Here is a 16,299-nt window from a genome sequence, read left to right as displayed (position 1 = left end):
TATCTACTGGATCCCCCTTGTCTGCATGTTTGTTAACCCCTTCAAAGAACTCTAAGGGTATGTCTACACTACCACCGTTGTTCGAACTAGGGTGGTTAATGTAGGCAACCGAAGTTGCAAATGAAGCCTGCGATTTAAATTTCCCGGGCTTCATTTGCATCTTGCCGGGCGCCACTATTTTTAAATCCCCGTTAGTTCGGACTCCGTGCCTGCGGCTACACGCGGCATGGAGTAGGTAGTTTGGATTAGGCTTCCTATTCCGAACTACCGGTACACCTCGGTCCATGAGGAGTACAGCTAGTTCGGATTAGAAGCCTAATCTGAACTAGCTACTCCGTGCCGCGTGTAACCGCACGGCACGGGGTTCGAACTAGCCAGCATTTAAAAATGGCGCCGGCCGGCTTCATGCAAAAGAAGCCCGGGAAATTCAAATCCTGGGCTTCATTTGCAACTGCGGATGACTACATTTCCCCCTCTAGTTCGAACTAGCGGGGTAGTGTAGACATACCCTAACAGATTAGTAAAACATGATTTCCCTTTACAGAAACCATGCTGACATTTGTCCAACAAATTATGTTCTTCTATATGCCTCACAATTTTATTCTTTATTATTGTTTTGACCGGTTTAAAGGATAGGTTACAAACCACAGATAATAGTTCAGCAATTTCCCATTTGAGTTCTTTTAGAACCCTTGGATGAATGCCATCCGGTCCCGGAGATTTGTTAACATTAAGTTTTTCTATTTGTTCCAAAACCTCCTCTAATGACACTTCAATCCGGGACAGTTACACAGATTTATCATCCACAAAGGACAGTGCAGATTTGGGAATCTCTCTAACATCCTCAGCTGTGAAGACTGAAGCAAAGAAATCATTTAGTTTCTCCACAATGGCTTTATTGTCCTTGATTGCTCCTTTTATAGCTCGATTGTTTAGGGGACCCACAGGTTTTTTTAGCAGGCTTCCTGCTTCTAATGTACTTAAAAACATTTTTGTTATTTCTTTTTGAGCTTTTGGCTAGCTGTTCCTCAAAATCTTTTTTTGCTTTTCTTATTAAATTTTTATACTTGATTTATGTTACTTTCTATTTATCTCATTAGGATTGGACTTCCACTTCTTAAAAGATGCCTTTTTGTCCCTCACTGCTTCTTTTACATGGTGGTTAAGCCATGGTGACTCTTTTTAGGTCTCTTGCTATGTTTCTTACCATTTAGAAGGCGTTCTTGAGTTACTAAGCTCGGGCTATGTCTACACTACAGTTTTTTCAGAAAAAATGGCCATTTTTCCAAAAGAAACCTTCACTTACATCCACAGTGCAATCACGTTCTTTTGGGAAAAAATCTAAAGAACAGAGGGTTTTTTCTGACCTCTTTATATGAGGAAGAAGACTTTTTCCAAAAGAGCTTTTCCAGAAAAAGGCATGTTTGGCCATGGAAGAGGGAGTTTTTTTTAAAGAAGAGGAAAAAGGAAAAAGCAAAGGTGCCCTGGTGACCACTCCATTCATAGTAATCACAGTTTACATGTGAGATAGACTCCATTCAGCGTGGACGCTACCTTTTAAAAAAGTAGATCACTTTTATGACATGCTTTGGCAGTGTGGACGCTCTCTTTCAGAAGAAGTTTTTCCTAAAGATCTCTTCCGAAAAAACTTCTTCTGAAAGAAGTCTGCAGACTAGACACAGCCTCACACAAACAGATGGATGGACAGACAGACAGACATGCAAATGCTTTACAATATATAGTGGGTTTCTTTGTTGTAAAGTAGGTTACAAACTTCTGCAAAACAGCAGTTCGGGGAGCATCTTTCTATGTCGTCCCTGTTACTTAACAACTTCATTTATGGCACGGAATCATTTTGCTTCTGACATGTTGGAAGAAAAGAAATGAGTGATAAAAACACAGGAATATTTCTCCCAAGTACACCCACAGTTTCTCATTCATTTTTCTCCCCTACTGATGGAATTACTAGCAACCTTTGCCCTAACCTGTCTTTTTTGTTTGAATGTGGATTTAGTGGGGATGGGACAAAATCAGACTCACAACGAGACACATGTTCAGGTTCAGTGAAATGGCTGTTCTAACGCCAGAATACAAAAGAATTGAAAACCACACTCTTTGCAGGTCCCTGGGGGGAAGGGCGCCAGGGGCCATTCATGAGCAATGCTACCCCATGGTGTCCACACTGCCCCCAGTGGTGGGGACTTCAAAATCTGGATGCCTGCTTTCCTTGGGGAATAGCACTTATTTCCAAATTGTGCTATTGTGGACACTCCAGTGCCATTATTTCAAAATAACTGCTTCTCAGAGGAATTTGAACTAATTACTCCCCACAGCTTTCCAGGGCTCTAACTCAACTTTGTGGGTCCTCATTAATGGATCCTGGCTTGGATTATTTTTTAGGCTTTCCCATACAGGCCATCCCCGCTATATGTCGCCCATTATTTTGAAATAAGGGATTTGTTAGGGTGGATGCTCCACCTATAAATTCAGCCTAAGAGGGGTTATTTTGAAATGAAGCCCTAGATTAGGCCAGGGCTAAGTGCCGTGCCCATGTGGACACCTTGAACGTCACAACTCTGGGGGCTGATTTACTGCACAGTGACTTGCCAGTGTCGACTTGGCCTTAATGCTAGTGAGTGTCCTGCTCGCTGTGGTAAGTTTTTGTTTTCTCCTTCCTGTTGTCTAGATCAAGTTTCAGGGAAGATGAAAGTTCCCTCCATTGGCCACAGCGCCAGAGCCAGCTCCCCTCTGCCTGGTTTTCTTGTTTTCTTCCTGACTTGTTATGTCCATAGCACAGAATCAGGTAGGACTCTGCTCTGCGTCTGCTGTTTCTTAGAGGATTTATTTAAGCCCCTGAAATGTCTAATAACATGCACAACTCAGAGTCAGTGGAACCTCTCACGGAGTGCATCTATGTTGCACCTTTATTTTGAGTCAACTAGCATTATTTTGAAATAACAATGTGAGCATCTATACAGCTACTCTGTTATTTCAAAATATTTTCCAATAACAGGTGGTTGATTCCAAAATCTGTAAACCTCATTCTAAGAGGAATAACACCTATTCTGAAATAGTTATTTCAAAATAAAGTGTGTGGAGACGCTCCACTTCTGCTATTTCGAAATAGCCCTCACCAGGGCCATTCTAAGTTATTCTTCTCCTTGTCTCCTGGGGCTCTAAATCGAGGTAGTGCATCTACACTAGGGCTACATGTACACTGCAGGGTTTTTTTTTCACAAGAAGCCTTTTGCAGAAAAGTTCTTGCACAAAAACTTCTTGTGCAAAAGTGCGTCCGGATCTCAAAGCACATTGCATAAGTGATACACTTTTGCGCAGGAGAGCGTCCATACTACATGGACATTCTTGTGCAAGAAAGCTCTGATGGCCATTCACAGAATGGCCATCGAGGCACCTGTGCTTTTTTGGATAGGCACTTTTTGCACAAGAAACCCCTGCAGAGCGTTCACACATGCCTTTTTGCACAAAAGCTGTAGTGCAAAGAGGAGTTATGCCTCATAGAAGGAGGTTTACTTACACTTGAAAAAGCCCTCTGTTCTCTTGATTGTAGATTTTCTAGTGTGAAAACACGCTTGAGGTATGAATTCTTTGCAGGGTTTTGTGCATAAATGGCTGTCTTTGCACAAAAACTTTGTAGTGTAGACATAGCCTAGGGGGACAACCTCAGACTGATTTTGAGACTTCCCTGCAGTGCAGACGTGCTAATTTGAAATAAACTATTTCCGAGTAACTATTCCAGAATAATTTATTTTGAAGCAAGTGTGAAGTGTAGACATACCCACAGGGTGTAAACTTAACAACACAGCAAGCTCCATGTAAGGGGGGGGATGGTCCTGCTACTGTGGGGAGCTCTCCTGGCTTCTGTACTACCCCGGTGAAATGAGCTAGTGACAGAATCTGAGTCCTCGCTCCCACGTCTTTACCCAGGGCATGTCTACACTGGGGAGTTCTTGCAAAAGAACTCCCCTAATTTTGAAAACACAAGGTGAGCATCCACATTACCAAGCCTGTTATTTTGAAACAACAACGCCTGCTTGGGAAGAGGAAAGGGCTTATTTCAAAATAGTTATTTGGGGAATTAATTATTATTTTGAAATCACCTGGCAGTGTAGACACAACCCCAGCGGCCTCCCTGACCTCAAAGGCTCCACTTCAATTTCCCTCTGTGGCAGAGTCCTTGGAACCCAGCAAGGCTGGGCCCAGGGTTCCTGCAGGACTAAATCTAAGGGAGGGGCTGAGCTGTCCTAACTCCCGGTGCTGTCTCTGCACTGGGCACTTCCCTGACCCACTGAGCCATGCATACAGCTCAAAGCAAAGAGACGTTATTAAGCAGCAATCCATTAACAAAAGAATAAGCTGAAAAATGGGGAATGTTATAGGAAATCCCGTCGCCCAGCCCCTGGCTGTGCCACAGGGATGCCATGGGTCAGACACTTGCTCTGGCAGTTGCCACATGCCTCAGGCTCAAGGGGTCAGGAATCTTCTCTCTGGTATTAGCTCTCTCAGCTGGGGTTTCCCTCGAGCCCGGCCTGCAAGGCCCGTTGGCTGGTGGCATCTCCACATCCCAGGTCTCTTCCCAGTAGCTCCGGGGAGTAAAAAATACAGCAAACAGGACTGGTTTTGTGTGTGTCACTGGCTAAATGGACAAGATCTTCTCTCTGAGCTTTTCTCTCTTCTCTCCTGGGACATTCAGCAGCACAATTTACAGTGGTTGGACCTGACTGGCCTGTCACAGCCGTGGTGGGGGAGGAGATCATGTTACCCTGTCACCTGGCCCCCAGGATGAGCGCTGAGAATATGGAGGTGACTTGGTTCCGGTCCGAGCTCTCCCCATTTGTCCATCACTATAGCAATGGAAAAGACCAGAACAAGCAGCAGATGCCAGAATACCAGGGGAGGACAGTGCTCTTGAAAGATGGTTTGACCCAGGGGAACGTTGCCTTGAAAATTTTCAGCATCAGCCTCTGTGACGAAGGGCGGTACAGCTGTTTTGTTCAAGATGGAGTCTTTTATCAAAAAGCCCTGCTGGATCTAAAGGTGGCAGGTCAGTAGCATGTGTCTGTATGTCTCCTGGGGATAACGCTGAGTCTAATGATTTCAGCATTTTTCCCATGGTCTGTTCCCAAGGTGAGTCATTTACTTGTACCAATTGTGGAGAAAAGTGGAGAAGGTGCCCCTGAATTATGACACCTTCTTCCTCAAGAGTCATCTCACCGTTTCACCTCACACTTTCCAGGTGTAATAAATGGACCCAAACAGAGACACAAAACCCCATGTCCAATAGCCACACAGTTAAATCTAAGGCCTAGGAATTACTTTTTATTTCCTGAGATAATTGTCCAAATATGCAAATGCCTTTCCATGGGGGGAGGGGGTTTGATGGCCCCACACTGGCTGGGAAGGGTCAATGCAGGCTGGAGGGAGCCTGGGCAGAGCCCTGGCCCATTGGGGAGAGGCTTTGAAAGAGCCGAGCAGGGTGCAGTTTGCAGGGACAGCCCTATAGAGAGAGCTGCCCACAGAGAGAGTCAGTGAGGCCCTGGCCAAGGAAAGTGCAGGGCCTGGTTCCCTCAGAGGAGGCACCGTCAGCAGAGCAGGGCTGGGCAGGCCCAGGGGGGCTAGAGAGGAAGGCTCCAGCCAGATCCCTTCCCGGCGGTGGCCTTGCTACAAGGCCAGGAGCTGCAAAGGGCCATGAGGGAGGTGGCCCAGGGAGCGAGAGGCAGTGGAGGGGAGTAGAGGGCAGGACAAAGCCCTCTGCTGAAGTCTCTGAAGTTTGATCTTTGTGTGCCGGCTTCCCTGTCCCTTTCTGTGAAAAGCAGCAGCAGGGAAAGTGATACAGGCTGATCAGTCCCTTCTCCTGTGGGTCTTTGTGCTCTGGCTCCCGTTTCCTAACATTGCAGAGTACCAGGGGCGGGGGGGACAACGACGATGGACTAGTCGATAGTGCTAACTGGCAGGATTCTGCTTATCAGTCAGTCAACTAGTCGCTGACGTCCCTAATCTGAAAAAGAGAACCACGTGACTTACTGCCCTGGGATGCTTCTGAGGGTGTGGCCAAGTGGGGGCGCTGCCTGCTTTGTAACTGCGTGTCCCCCTGTTCCATGATGTGTGATTCCCACTGACTCACCCACGTATATTAACCCAGACACCTAGGCTCAGCCTCCCAGGAGGAGAGACAAAGGGAGGGAGGTGGAGACAACACCAGGTTTTGGGGGAAGGGGCAGTTGCTGTCTGGGGCTGGAATCATGAGGGAGACAGACTAAGGTGGCTGGCTGGGAAACATGAGGGGAACAGCCTAAGCTGAGGGCTGAGGGCTGAGGGCTAGGGGTAATGGACCCCTAACCCAAGAGGTCTGAAGCATCTTGGCCCTGAGTCCTGTAATTACATCTATGCTGTGCTGTATCCTGGAGGAGCAATAAACCCCTCTCTAGTCTGCTGCTGGTGGAATCTGTTCTTGCTGTAAATGGGGTGCAACATCGGGGAACCCTGACGCCCTGCCACAGAGGGTCCCTTGCTTTCTGGAGAACACAACACACAACTTGGAGGAGGAATTCATCCTATGTTGGGCAGTTCTCTACTGATTCTCATCAGTCAGGCGGTTGAAGATTGTGATGGGGTGAAGGTCACAGACAACACCTGGGGGTTCCTCCCGGGGGGCTGACATGGCCACTGCCACTCGCCTTCCCGCTCTCTGGGGCTCTTCATTGCCCAGTCCTGCTGAGCCAGTTCCCTGGTCTCCTGCAGCCAGTTAGGGAGGTCATGTGACCTCCTATTACCAACCACTGCTAAGACTTATAGACAAAAGGCTGTTTGTATATGATTAATTAAAAAAATTGAGACACCCAGCATTGGAAACACTCTGGATGGCACATTGAAACCATAAAGCCATTTCAAGCCCCATATGCCTAATTTCACACATAAGAATGATACAGACACCAAAATAAGATATACGGATCCAGGGGATTATGACATCACATTGCAGCCAGGGAGGTTGAGGTTTTGGACATTAGGAAAAGCTTCCCAGCTGTCAGGGTGGTGAAACACTGGAATAAACTGCCAGGGGTGGGTGGGTGGGGTGGGATCTCCATCTCCGGAGATATTTAAGAGCAGCTCAGACAGACATCTGTCAGGGATCATCTGGTGCTTGGTCCTACCATGAGGGCAGGGGACTGGACTTGATGACTTCCTGAGGTTCCTTCCAGTTCTACTGTTCTGTGATTCTGTGAAGATTGATAAGTTACATGAGATAATTTGTCCAAAGCACTTTTGTGTTAGTCATATCTGTGTCCAAAATCCCATTGTCTAGAGCATGGGAGGGGGAATCCATCATGAAGATGATCATGCTCAAGTAGGTGTCCAGATATTTCTCCCCTTATGCTTTAGTTCTGCATATGCAGGGCCAAGTAGAAGAGCTTCCATAATCAAAGCTGTGACATTTCAGCTAAAGGCACATTTGAAAGGCAAGCATTATTTTTCTCTGTTTTTTTTCTCAGAAGCTGCTAGTGCTAAATTAAATGATCAATTAAAGGGTTTCCTATAGTCCCAAAAATTCATGTCTGTGTGGATCTTAGGAGGGAACAATACTGAGAAGAAAGCTTTCCATTCCCTCCATGGAATAATTAGTTGCTTGTTCATCTACTTCCCTGAGTCCATGGACATTTGAGAATAAAGGGGAAGTTTAATTTCTTATTTTCTAGGCTCAATATATGCATAAATCAAATGGATTTATGCATTTGTCTCTAGCTTTAGGCTCTGTTCCTCGTGTATCAATTGAGGATTACCAGGATGGAGGGATCCGAGTGGAGTGCTGGTCAGCTGGGTGGTACCCAGAGCCCGAGGTGGTGTGGAGAGATCTCAATGGACAGGCCTTTCCTTCAGCCTCTATCACAAATTCCAGAGAAGCCAATGGACTGTATAGAATAGAAACTTCTATCATTATAATGGAAAATTCCAGTTGGAACTTGTCCTGTTTGGTCAGGAACACCCTTCTCAACCAAGAAAAGGAATCAACATTATCTTATATATCAGGTCAGTGACCATCAAAAACCACATTCTGAGCAGCGACAGAAAAAAAGACAACATGAAGGTTGTGGTACATCCTACTTGCTTCCTTTGACTTCAAAGATTTTGAATGTCTCACCTGAAACCCGTAACTGTATTTGACTGAAGAGTAAAGGGAAGATGCAGGAGACAAACAGCCAAACATCCTTCCACTGCTGCTCAGATGTACGATTGTTAGATATTCTTTTGGCTGTTTAGGAGCGAGTGAATAACTCCAGGAAGGTCTTTGACCCTATGAAGTCAATTGTTTGAGTTTGACTGAGTTCAGTGGGACACAGATTTCAGCACCACTGTCAATGTTTTTTAAAATCTTTGACTGCAAAAGATTCATGTCTGATGCTTTGGGAAAGGGCAGCCAATAGAGGGCTGTGAAGCCAACAATGCAGTCAGAGCAGTGAGATGGTGGCCCAGGTATTTTGCTTTGATTTCATGGCAGAGAAGGGGGAGCATTGAGGCCAGGGACAAGGAGAGGGCAGAAGTGAAGACATGGGTGTTCCAGAATTTGGCAGTGTGGTCAGAGTGAAAAGGTCTGACCTGAGAGATGTTGCACAGGAAGAAGTGGTGAGATTGAGACCTGATGTTTAAGGAGGAAAACCACAAATCATGAATCACTTCCCGCACAGACATTTGGATGAATTGTGATTATGATTCACTGACAGATTTGGGGGGAAATAGCAGATCTACAAGCTGTTGTTTTCAGACAACCCGGCAGTTTCTGAGTGTTCTGTAACACCGACAGCCTTGTGCTCCCTGGCATAACACCCAGTGATCAGAGACTTTAACATTGAGCACTCGGACCTGTTACTGTTAATAGCAGCAGTTACTATGTTAGATAGCTTGTATGGTATCTATAAGAAATCCTCCGGAAAAGGGCTTATTTTCCGGAGAATCACGTCTAGACTGGTGCTTTTCTCCGGCTTATCCCCAAGCCGGAAAAAAGTGGCAGCCAGGTAAATGCAAATGCCGCGGGGGATATTTAAATCCCCCGCGGAATTTGCAATTCTGAAGTCTACATTAGCATCCCTTTTCCAGAAAGGGGTGGTAATGTAGACGTAGCCATGGAGTCATCAGAGCTGGGTCCCTGCTTCCTGAGTCATGTGGATGCCTCTGGGCTTGTGTTTTTCAGATCCCTTTTTCCCAAAGGTGAATCCCTGGATGGCGTCTCTGGGAGTGACCCTGGTGGTTTTGTTGGGCTCCTTTGCTCTGAATGTTTATCTCTTCAATATCAAAGGTAAATGTTGGAGCAGGAAATGCAGGGACATTCACAAGGGATTTTCTTCAAAGCAGCGCACAGGGACAGATCTGACACTTGGCCTGGCATGATGGGAGCTTAGAACCACCCCACCCCTGCAGCACAGGGCTGGAAATGCCACTGAGGATCCCCTCTGTCCGTGGGCTGATCGTCGGCAGCAGCCCCAGGCTGCAGGCTCAGGGGACGATTCCCCAGGACCTGACGGCAGCGCTGGAGGATGGAGTGAAAAACTCAGTCCACTGCTCTGGGCCATCCCCACCCGCCTTTGCAGTGGGGCCTATTGCGCCAGCTGGGCCTCCCCCACCCAATGCCACAGCAAGGAGCCAGGAAGCCCAGGCCTGAGCCTATGGAGGTTTCATTCCCCCTCACTCCGTTGTGTGGGTGGGTTGTGCCAGACACAGGCTTGTCTGAAGTACAGCCGGCCGGGTGGTTTGCACTTACGGGCACACAGGAAGGGATGGGATTGGAAGGAGACAACCAGAGAGCCAGATCACAGCAGGTATGGCAGAACAAGGAACAATGGTCTCAAGTTGCAGTGGAAGAGGTCCGGGTTGGATATTAAGAAAAACTATTTCACAAGGAGAGTGGTGAAGCACTGGGATGGGCTACCTAAGGAAGTAGGTAACCCATCCCTAGAGATTTTTAAGTCTTGGCTTAACAAAGCCCTGGTTGGGTTGATTTAGTTGGGATTGGTCCTGCCTAGGACAGGGGGCTAGACTTGATGACCTTCTAAATTCTCTTCCAGCTCTATGGTTCTATGATTCTTTGATCTGCATCCTGCTCCGTCTTCCCTCTCCCCATTCTCTGGGGTCACTCCCATCTGTCTCTGGTCTCCCTTCCCACATGGCGCTGCCAGGCCTGATTTCTATCCTGAAAATCCCTTTTTGCTAATCAAGTGCCGTGCACCCTTGTGCTGCACTAGTGCTCCCTGAGAAACAGCCAATGGGCTACTAAATAAATGAGGAAAAGCACCCAGAACCGTTTGGTCAGTCTCATTCTTCCTCTTTCCATACATGACATTTTCTACATGGTCATGTCCTTGGAGCAACGTTGGGAGGAATGGGGTGTTTCCCGGTTCTTTTGGAAGATTTGCTATTAACATTTTATAAAATAGGGGGAGCTTAAGGTCACATCTGTGCTTACCAGACACTTGATGCTCTGGAGGTCGATCTTCTGCTGTTTGATTTAGCATGTCTAGCATAGACCCATAAATCACATGCTGAGGACAGCACCAGGTATGGCTTATACTGAGCACTGTAGAGAGACAGCCCCAGAGGGCTGAAAGTGAGCTCTGACTCCGAGGTTGTATGGCTCAACATCAGCTGTTTTATCTCTAGCAATCTGGGAAGTTACCGGTCCTGGTGGTATGTCTACACTTGCAGCCTATTTTGGAATAGGGCTGCAAATGTAGGCATCAGAATTACAAATCAAGCCCGGGGTTTAAATATCCCATTCTTGATTTGCCTTTTTTTTTTTTTGAAATTTACAAGCCTGGAATAACTGCCCGTGTCTACATGCGGCAGTGAAACAGGCGTTCAAAATAAAGCCCTATTTCAAACTACCTGTTATTCCTCCTGCAATGAGGTTTAACAGGTAGTTCAAAATAGGGCTTTATTTCGAATGCCTGTTTCACTGCCACTTGTAGATGTGGGCAGTTATTCCAGGCTTGTAAATTTCAACCCCCCAAAAAAATGGCACCCGGCTCGGAAGATGCAAATCAAGCGTGGGATATTTAAATCCCGGGCTTGATTTGCAATTCCGAATGCCTATATTTGCAGCCCTATTCCGAAATAGGCTGCAAGTGTAGACATACTCTATGAGTTTCAGTCCAACCCTGGGTAGAATGTGGAAAGCACTTACTGTAAAAAGTATTTTTATTTTGGGGAAATGTGTGATCTGAGAACAGCAGAATATTGAGATGTTGCTCTCAGCCTTCCCTTTGTGTTAGAGCTTTGGGCCCTGCCTGTCAGCCCTGACACAGACCCACGGCGCAGGCAAGAGAAGGGGGAAATTCAACCTTTTTGTCTTGGTGGGATGCATCAAAGTCTCCGTCATTCTAACCATTCTAGGGCCAGTGTGAAGACTCTTCCTGTGATGTACTGGAGGGGGTGCAGGGGCCCTGGCTCACAGCCACTCTGCCTGTACAGGCACCGAGTGGTACAGAGGGTCTTGCATTAGCCTTGCACAGCCCAGGTCAATTTCAGCCATTGTGTGTCTGACTCTTGGGAAGTGGGATTTCCAAAGCTGCCTAAGTGATGTAGGGACATCGGAACTTCTGTGCCCTAGTCACTTAGGCAGTGTTGGAAACCCCACCCTGCATGTAGATTCTGGAAAGAGAAACCCCCCCACTAATCATTGATTCCTTTGTCCTTGTTTTCTAGAGAAACAGGCAGCAGAACTCAGTAAGTGTCATTCTCCTCCTACCAACGTGTAAATCCTGTTGTGCTAAGGTGCGTCTGCACCACGGGGATGTGTTCCAATTGGGGGTTTGTCTTGGTTTTTTTGTCATTTTTAACATATAACTTTAGAAATGAATGGTGATCTCAGAGTAAGCAGGAGAATTCTCACGCCAGAAGGTCACTTGAGAGAGTATTCTGAGGTACTAACGTGTTGCTATTTGAATAGAAGTTGAGCCTTCACCTTAGTTCTGAAAATGTAACAAAATAAAATGACATAACATGATGTGAAGCATCTTTTGGTCAAGACAGATGACCAGTTCTGGGGTGTGTGGTTCTATGACTAGTAAGAAACTCCCCCCCCCCCCATTCTTGTACATTTGTTAGAATAACCCCTCTAGCCAGAGGATTCAGCGGCAGGAGTGATTTCAACAGGAGCAGAAACTTGCTTTAAATAAGTTTTCTCCGCTTGTTTGTAAATGTAACATGTTTGCAGGCAAAGTTTGATTGTAGCTTGCTAGGACTAATTCCACAGGCAATGGAGATGTTTGAAATACAAAACAATCCAACTGCAAGGCTCATGCAGTGTTTGTGAAGCCTTCTTTTTCTTTTTTTATTTATTCGACATTTCTAGTAGAATTTGTGACTTCCAGCTGCCGCACTGTCTTACTCTGTGCAATGATGAATCCTGTGTACATCGAAGGGGTGGGCCACCTCAGGGTAGAAATTGTAGGGAGACCAGGCAGGGAAGGAAACAGCCAGGCATGGCCCATATGAATCCTGCCCCTTTTCTCTAGCTCCTTACTGCCCCGCTAAGACTCCCCACCCCAATCCAACCCCTCCCGCTCCTTGCTCCAGACCTCTCCTGGACTCCCATCCCCCATCCAACTCCTCCCTCTCCCCCCCCCCGACCCATGACTGCACCACTCAGAGCACAGGGCTTGGTGGCACCACAGCTGTGCTGCCCGGTCACAGCTGCCCTCATACTGCCAGGAGCCCAGGGCAGGTGAGTTGAAGAGCGGGGACGGAGGGGGAAGGGAAAGAAGGGAGGGGAATGACGGCTCAGCTCAGAGCGGAATAGAAGGGCCGGCGGGGCAGGAGGGGCCACAGGCCATGGTTTGCTCTCTCTGAGATAGAGCGTGTGCTTCCGTCACTCTCAGCTGGGTGTCTCTGCTTGGTTTCAGGCTGGAGAAGATTGGCATTCCCTATAGAAGAAGGTAACTGATGTTAATGGTTTGTCAGTGTTCAGATGTTCTCTCCCATGTGAAAATGCGGCTCCTTTGCCATCACTGCGGGAGCAGGCTGGGGCCTGAGATTTCAGGGCGTCAGCACCAGCAGCTGCAGTTCAAAGATGCCGTCAGGTCGCGACTCTTCTGCCAGGTGGTGCTGGCAGCAACCAGGGGCAAGTTCAGTGTCCAGGTGGGAGAAGAGCCAAGTGGGGTCAGGCACTGCACAGCCCAACTGCCCATCCAGCCCTGTCTCTGATCCTGGGATTTGACACCCCTGCCCCCTGCTCAGCAAGGGAGCTTCAGTCCAGGGTGAGCTCACCTCCCTCAGGGCCTGCTATGTCCACTCTGTGGTCCTTCCCCCACAAGGAGCGTAAAAACATTGCATTGTCCCACATCACATGTGCAATGTCAGCCCAGCTAGTGTGTCAAAGTGCATGATGTGCAGGGGGGGGAACATCTCGGTGCAAGGCTCAGATTAGCCACAGCCACAAAGTTTGTATTAAACGTCAAAGGTGCAGAATCAGCAAAAACCCAAACTTAGGTGAATCCATGTAACAACATCTATACTGTATTCGGGGGCACCCCTCATGCAACATTCCCCAGAGGGCTGTGCAAAGCAAACACACCCCTGAGTGGAGAGCGCCCATCAGTGCCTGAGAGCAGGGGGCAGGTGTCCTCTAGAAAATACAGCCCAGGGGGCATCCTGGAGTTACTTTCCCGGCTGCACTTCTCACCGGGCTCACTGAAGTGCCTGGCAACCCAGCCCAGAACTGACCGCAGCCAAGCTGCTCCATCCCTGGGTATCTCGGAAGGGGGGGAGGGGTCTATGCTAATATGAAACAAAAGACAGAACTATATAGCACTTTAAAGACTAACAAGATGGTTTATTAGGTGATGAGCTTTCGAGGGCCAGACCCACTTCCTCAGATCAATATGTGAAAGAAAATCGGCACAGAGTGGTTGACACTTTACATATGGGTTTAAACAAAGACTCTAATTTTCTCATCCATTACAAAGATAGCTTCCCCAATTATCACCCCTAAAGTCCTTACCTCACAGAAACTTCCCCTATTATCACCCCTATGTTATTACCTCACAGATACTAACCTTCCCCCCTCACCCCCACTCTGTTCTAAAATCTGATTTGTCAATTTCATGTGTTCATTTTTTTGATTATATCACTTTGGTATATATGGTTGTGCCGATATTCTTCCACATATTGATCTGAGGAAGTGGGTCTGGCCCACAAAAGCTCATCATCTAATAAACCATCTTGTTAGTCTTTAAAGTGCTACATAGTCCTGTCTTTTGTTTCAGCTACACCAGACTAACACGGCTGCATTTCTATCACTATGCCAATATGGTCTGTGACTGAAGTCTGCCCCGCCCCAGCTTGTGACGAGTGTGAGGGAGGCGAAGGGGTCCAAGAGGGGAGTTTCTCTTCCCCTCAGTGACTGAGGGGCTGTGCCCAGCATGGACTCTGGGGCACGTGGGGACGTTGCTCTTTCTCCTGCCCCCGGCAGAGGACCCAAGAGTCCATGGGAGGGTCCCTGCTCTGCCGGGGGAAGGGATGGATCAGACCCCAGAGCACCAGGGCCCGGGGCACAGACAGGGGCAGTCCTGGGCCCATTGCAGGCACCTGGGGAGCTGCTGAGAGCAGAGCTCTGGTCCTGTTCCCCCTTTCCTTTCTCCCCCCATGTGAGCTCAGCTTCTCTCTCCCTCCGCCCAGCCCCCGCTGGGACCCCCCTCAGCTCCCTGGGGCCCCTCTTCCTTCTGTCACCCCTGAGTCAGCCTCCTGCCATGGCTGGGACAGAGACACCCCCGTTCCCTCCGCACGGCGCCTGGGCACCCCCAGGGCAGGACTCGCCTTGTTCAGCCTCTTCCCGCCCAGCCCAGCTGGGGCCGGTCCCTGCCCCTCCCTGCTGGCTCTGTGGGGTCTGGGTGCTGGGCCGGAGGCTGAGCAGCCTGGTGGGGGGCAGGTCGGAGCTCGGCCCAGAGCCCCAGTGCGGCAGGAAAGGAGCCGAGCCCAGACGTGCCGTGCGGGGGAGACGTGTCACAGGGGGAATCACAAACCCTGCCCAGAGGCAGCTAGGACCCAGGGACATTTCAATGGGGAGGGGTCCAGTCGGGGGCAGGGCCTGGATTCAGCCAGCCCTGACCAGGCAGTTTCCATCCCGTCCCTCTGGGGTCCCCGGCCCAGAGTCGTTTGTCCCCGGCCCAGGGAGAGGGGGGCAGATTCCCAGTGTCAGGGCCCCTCTGACCCCTTCTCTCTGCCACGGCCCCTCCCTGCCGGGGAGTGAGCTGCCCCTTGGGCTGGGCCGAGACCTCAGGGCTGCTCCCCACTCAGAGCCGGGCGCCCCTGGAGGCAGGAGAGTCCCTGAGTCACTGCCCAGCTGGGGCCCCCCCAGGGCCGAGCTCTGCCCCTCACGCTCTGATTCTCCCCCAGCCAACGTGACTTTGGATCCAGACACGATGCAGCGTGACCTCATCCTATCGGAGGATGGGAAACGTGTGAGATGGGCAGACACACGGCAGCCACGGCCCGATACCCCGGAGAGATTTGACACTGTGCATTGTGTGCTGGGCCGTGAGGGCTTCACCTCGGGCAGACTTTACTGGGAGGTGGAGGTGAGGGATGGGCAATTCTGGGCTGTGGGGGTGGCCAGAGAGTCTGTGAGCAGGAAGGGATGGATGAGCCTCAGCCCCAAAGCTGGGAGCTGGGCTGTGGGGCAGTGGGGGGATCAGTTCCAGGCTCTCACTGACCCTGTGACCTCCCTGCCCCTGCACCCCCTCAGCAGGATCCGGGTTTGCCTGGATTGTGACCGGGGCCAGGTGACATTTATCGATGCTGGTACCAAGGCCCCGATCTTCACTTTCCCACCAGGCTCCCTCCCAGGGGAGAAAATCCGACCCTGGATCTGGGTGTTGGACACAAAAACCGAGCTCAGACTGTCTCCCTGACACTAGCCACTGTAGCCTCATACACCTCAGTCTCTGTAACCCTGGATGATTCCCCAGTACCCAGCCCCTGGCTCCTTCCTCTCCCATCACAAATCCAGAGAAGAGAGGTGGCAGAAACCTACTGTAGCCCCAGGGAGCAGGCAGTCCCTGAAGAGGTGGGGGCTGTGCAGGGGACAGAACTAACACCTGGGCTGGACACAGGTGGAGGGGCGGGAGGGACAGGGGAGGGACACAGGCAGGCAGGGGCAGGGGCAGGGCCGAGCGGGCATGGCTGGTGGGTTAGGAGAACCTGCTCTGTGTCGAGGGTCGGCTACAGCCTGGACACACACACAGAGCTGGAGCTGCTGGTGGAAATGAGACTTTCTGTGGCAGTGGGGAGTCACCT

At 49.3% G+C, this 16,299-nt stretch overlaps 1 protein-coding gene across 1 annotated transcript; it reads left to right on the top strand.

The window, feature by feature from the left end:
• Positions 1-2,690: 2,690 nt before the first annotated feature.
• On the top strand, positions 2,691-15,971 carry LOC142823249 (butyrophilin subfamily 1 member A1-like). The gene is made up of 6 exons (XM_075914072.1): positions 2,691-2,803; positions 4,715-5,062; positions 7,759-8,043; positions 9,203-9,313; positions 12,885-12,941; positions 15,400-15,971. Exons 1-6 carry the CDS (start codon positions 2,704-2,706, stop codon positions 15,912-15,914), a joined length of 1,416 nt encoding a protein of 471 aa, XP_075770187.1. The 5' UTR covers positions 2,691-2,703; the 3' UTR covers positions 15,915-15,971.
• The last annotated feature ends 328 nt before the right edge of the window (positions 15,972-16,299 follow it).

This window comes from Pelodiscus sinensis, chromosome 32 (assembly GCF_049634645.1).
Source record: "Pelodiscus sinensis isolate JC-2024 chromosome 32, ASM4963464v1, whole genome shotgun sequence".
In the NCBI taxonomy this organism is placed as follows: Eukaryota; Metazoa; Chordata; order Testudines; family Trionychidae; genus Pelodiscus; species Pelodiscus sinensis.
This window is presented reverse-complemented; position numbering and strand designations above follow the sequence as displayed.

Bases quoted from the DNA above. Each gene is read 5' to 3' on its own strand.
- LOC142823249 (XM_075914072.1), top strand. From the start codon at position 2,704: ATGAAAGTTCCCTCCATTGGCCACAGCGCCAGAGCCAGCTCCCCTCTG. The intron at 9,314-12,884 runs GTTGGAGCAGGA...CGTCACTCTCAG, and splicing joins CTTCAATATCAAAGGTAAAT to CTGGGTGTCTCTGCTTGGTT. The intron at 12,942-15,399 runs GTAACTGATGTT...ATTCTCCCCCAG, and splicing joins GGCATTCCCTATAGAAGAAG to CCAACGTGACTTTGGATCCA.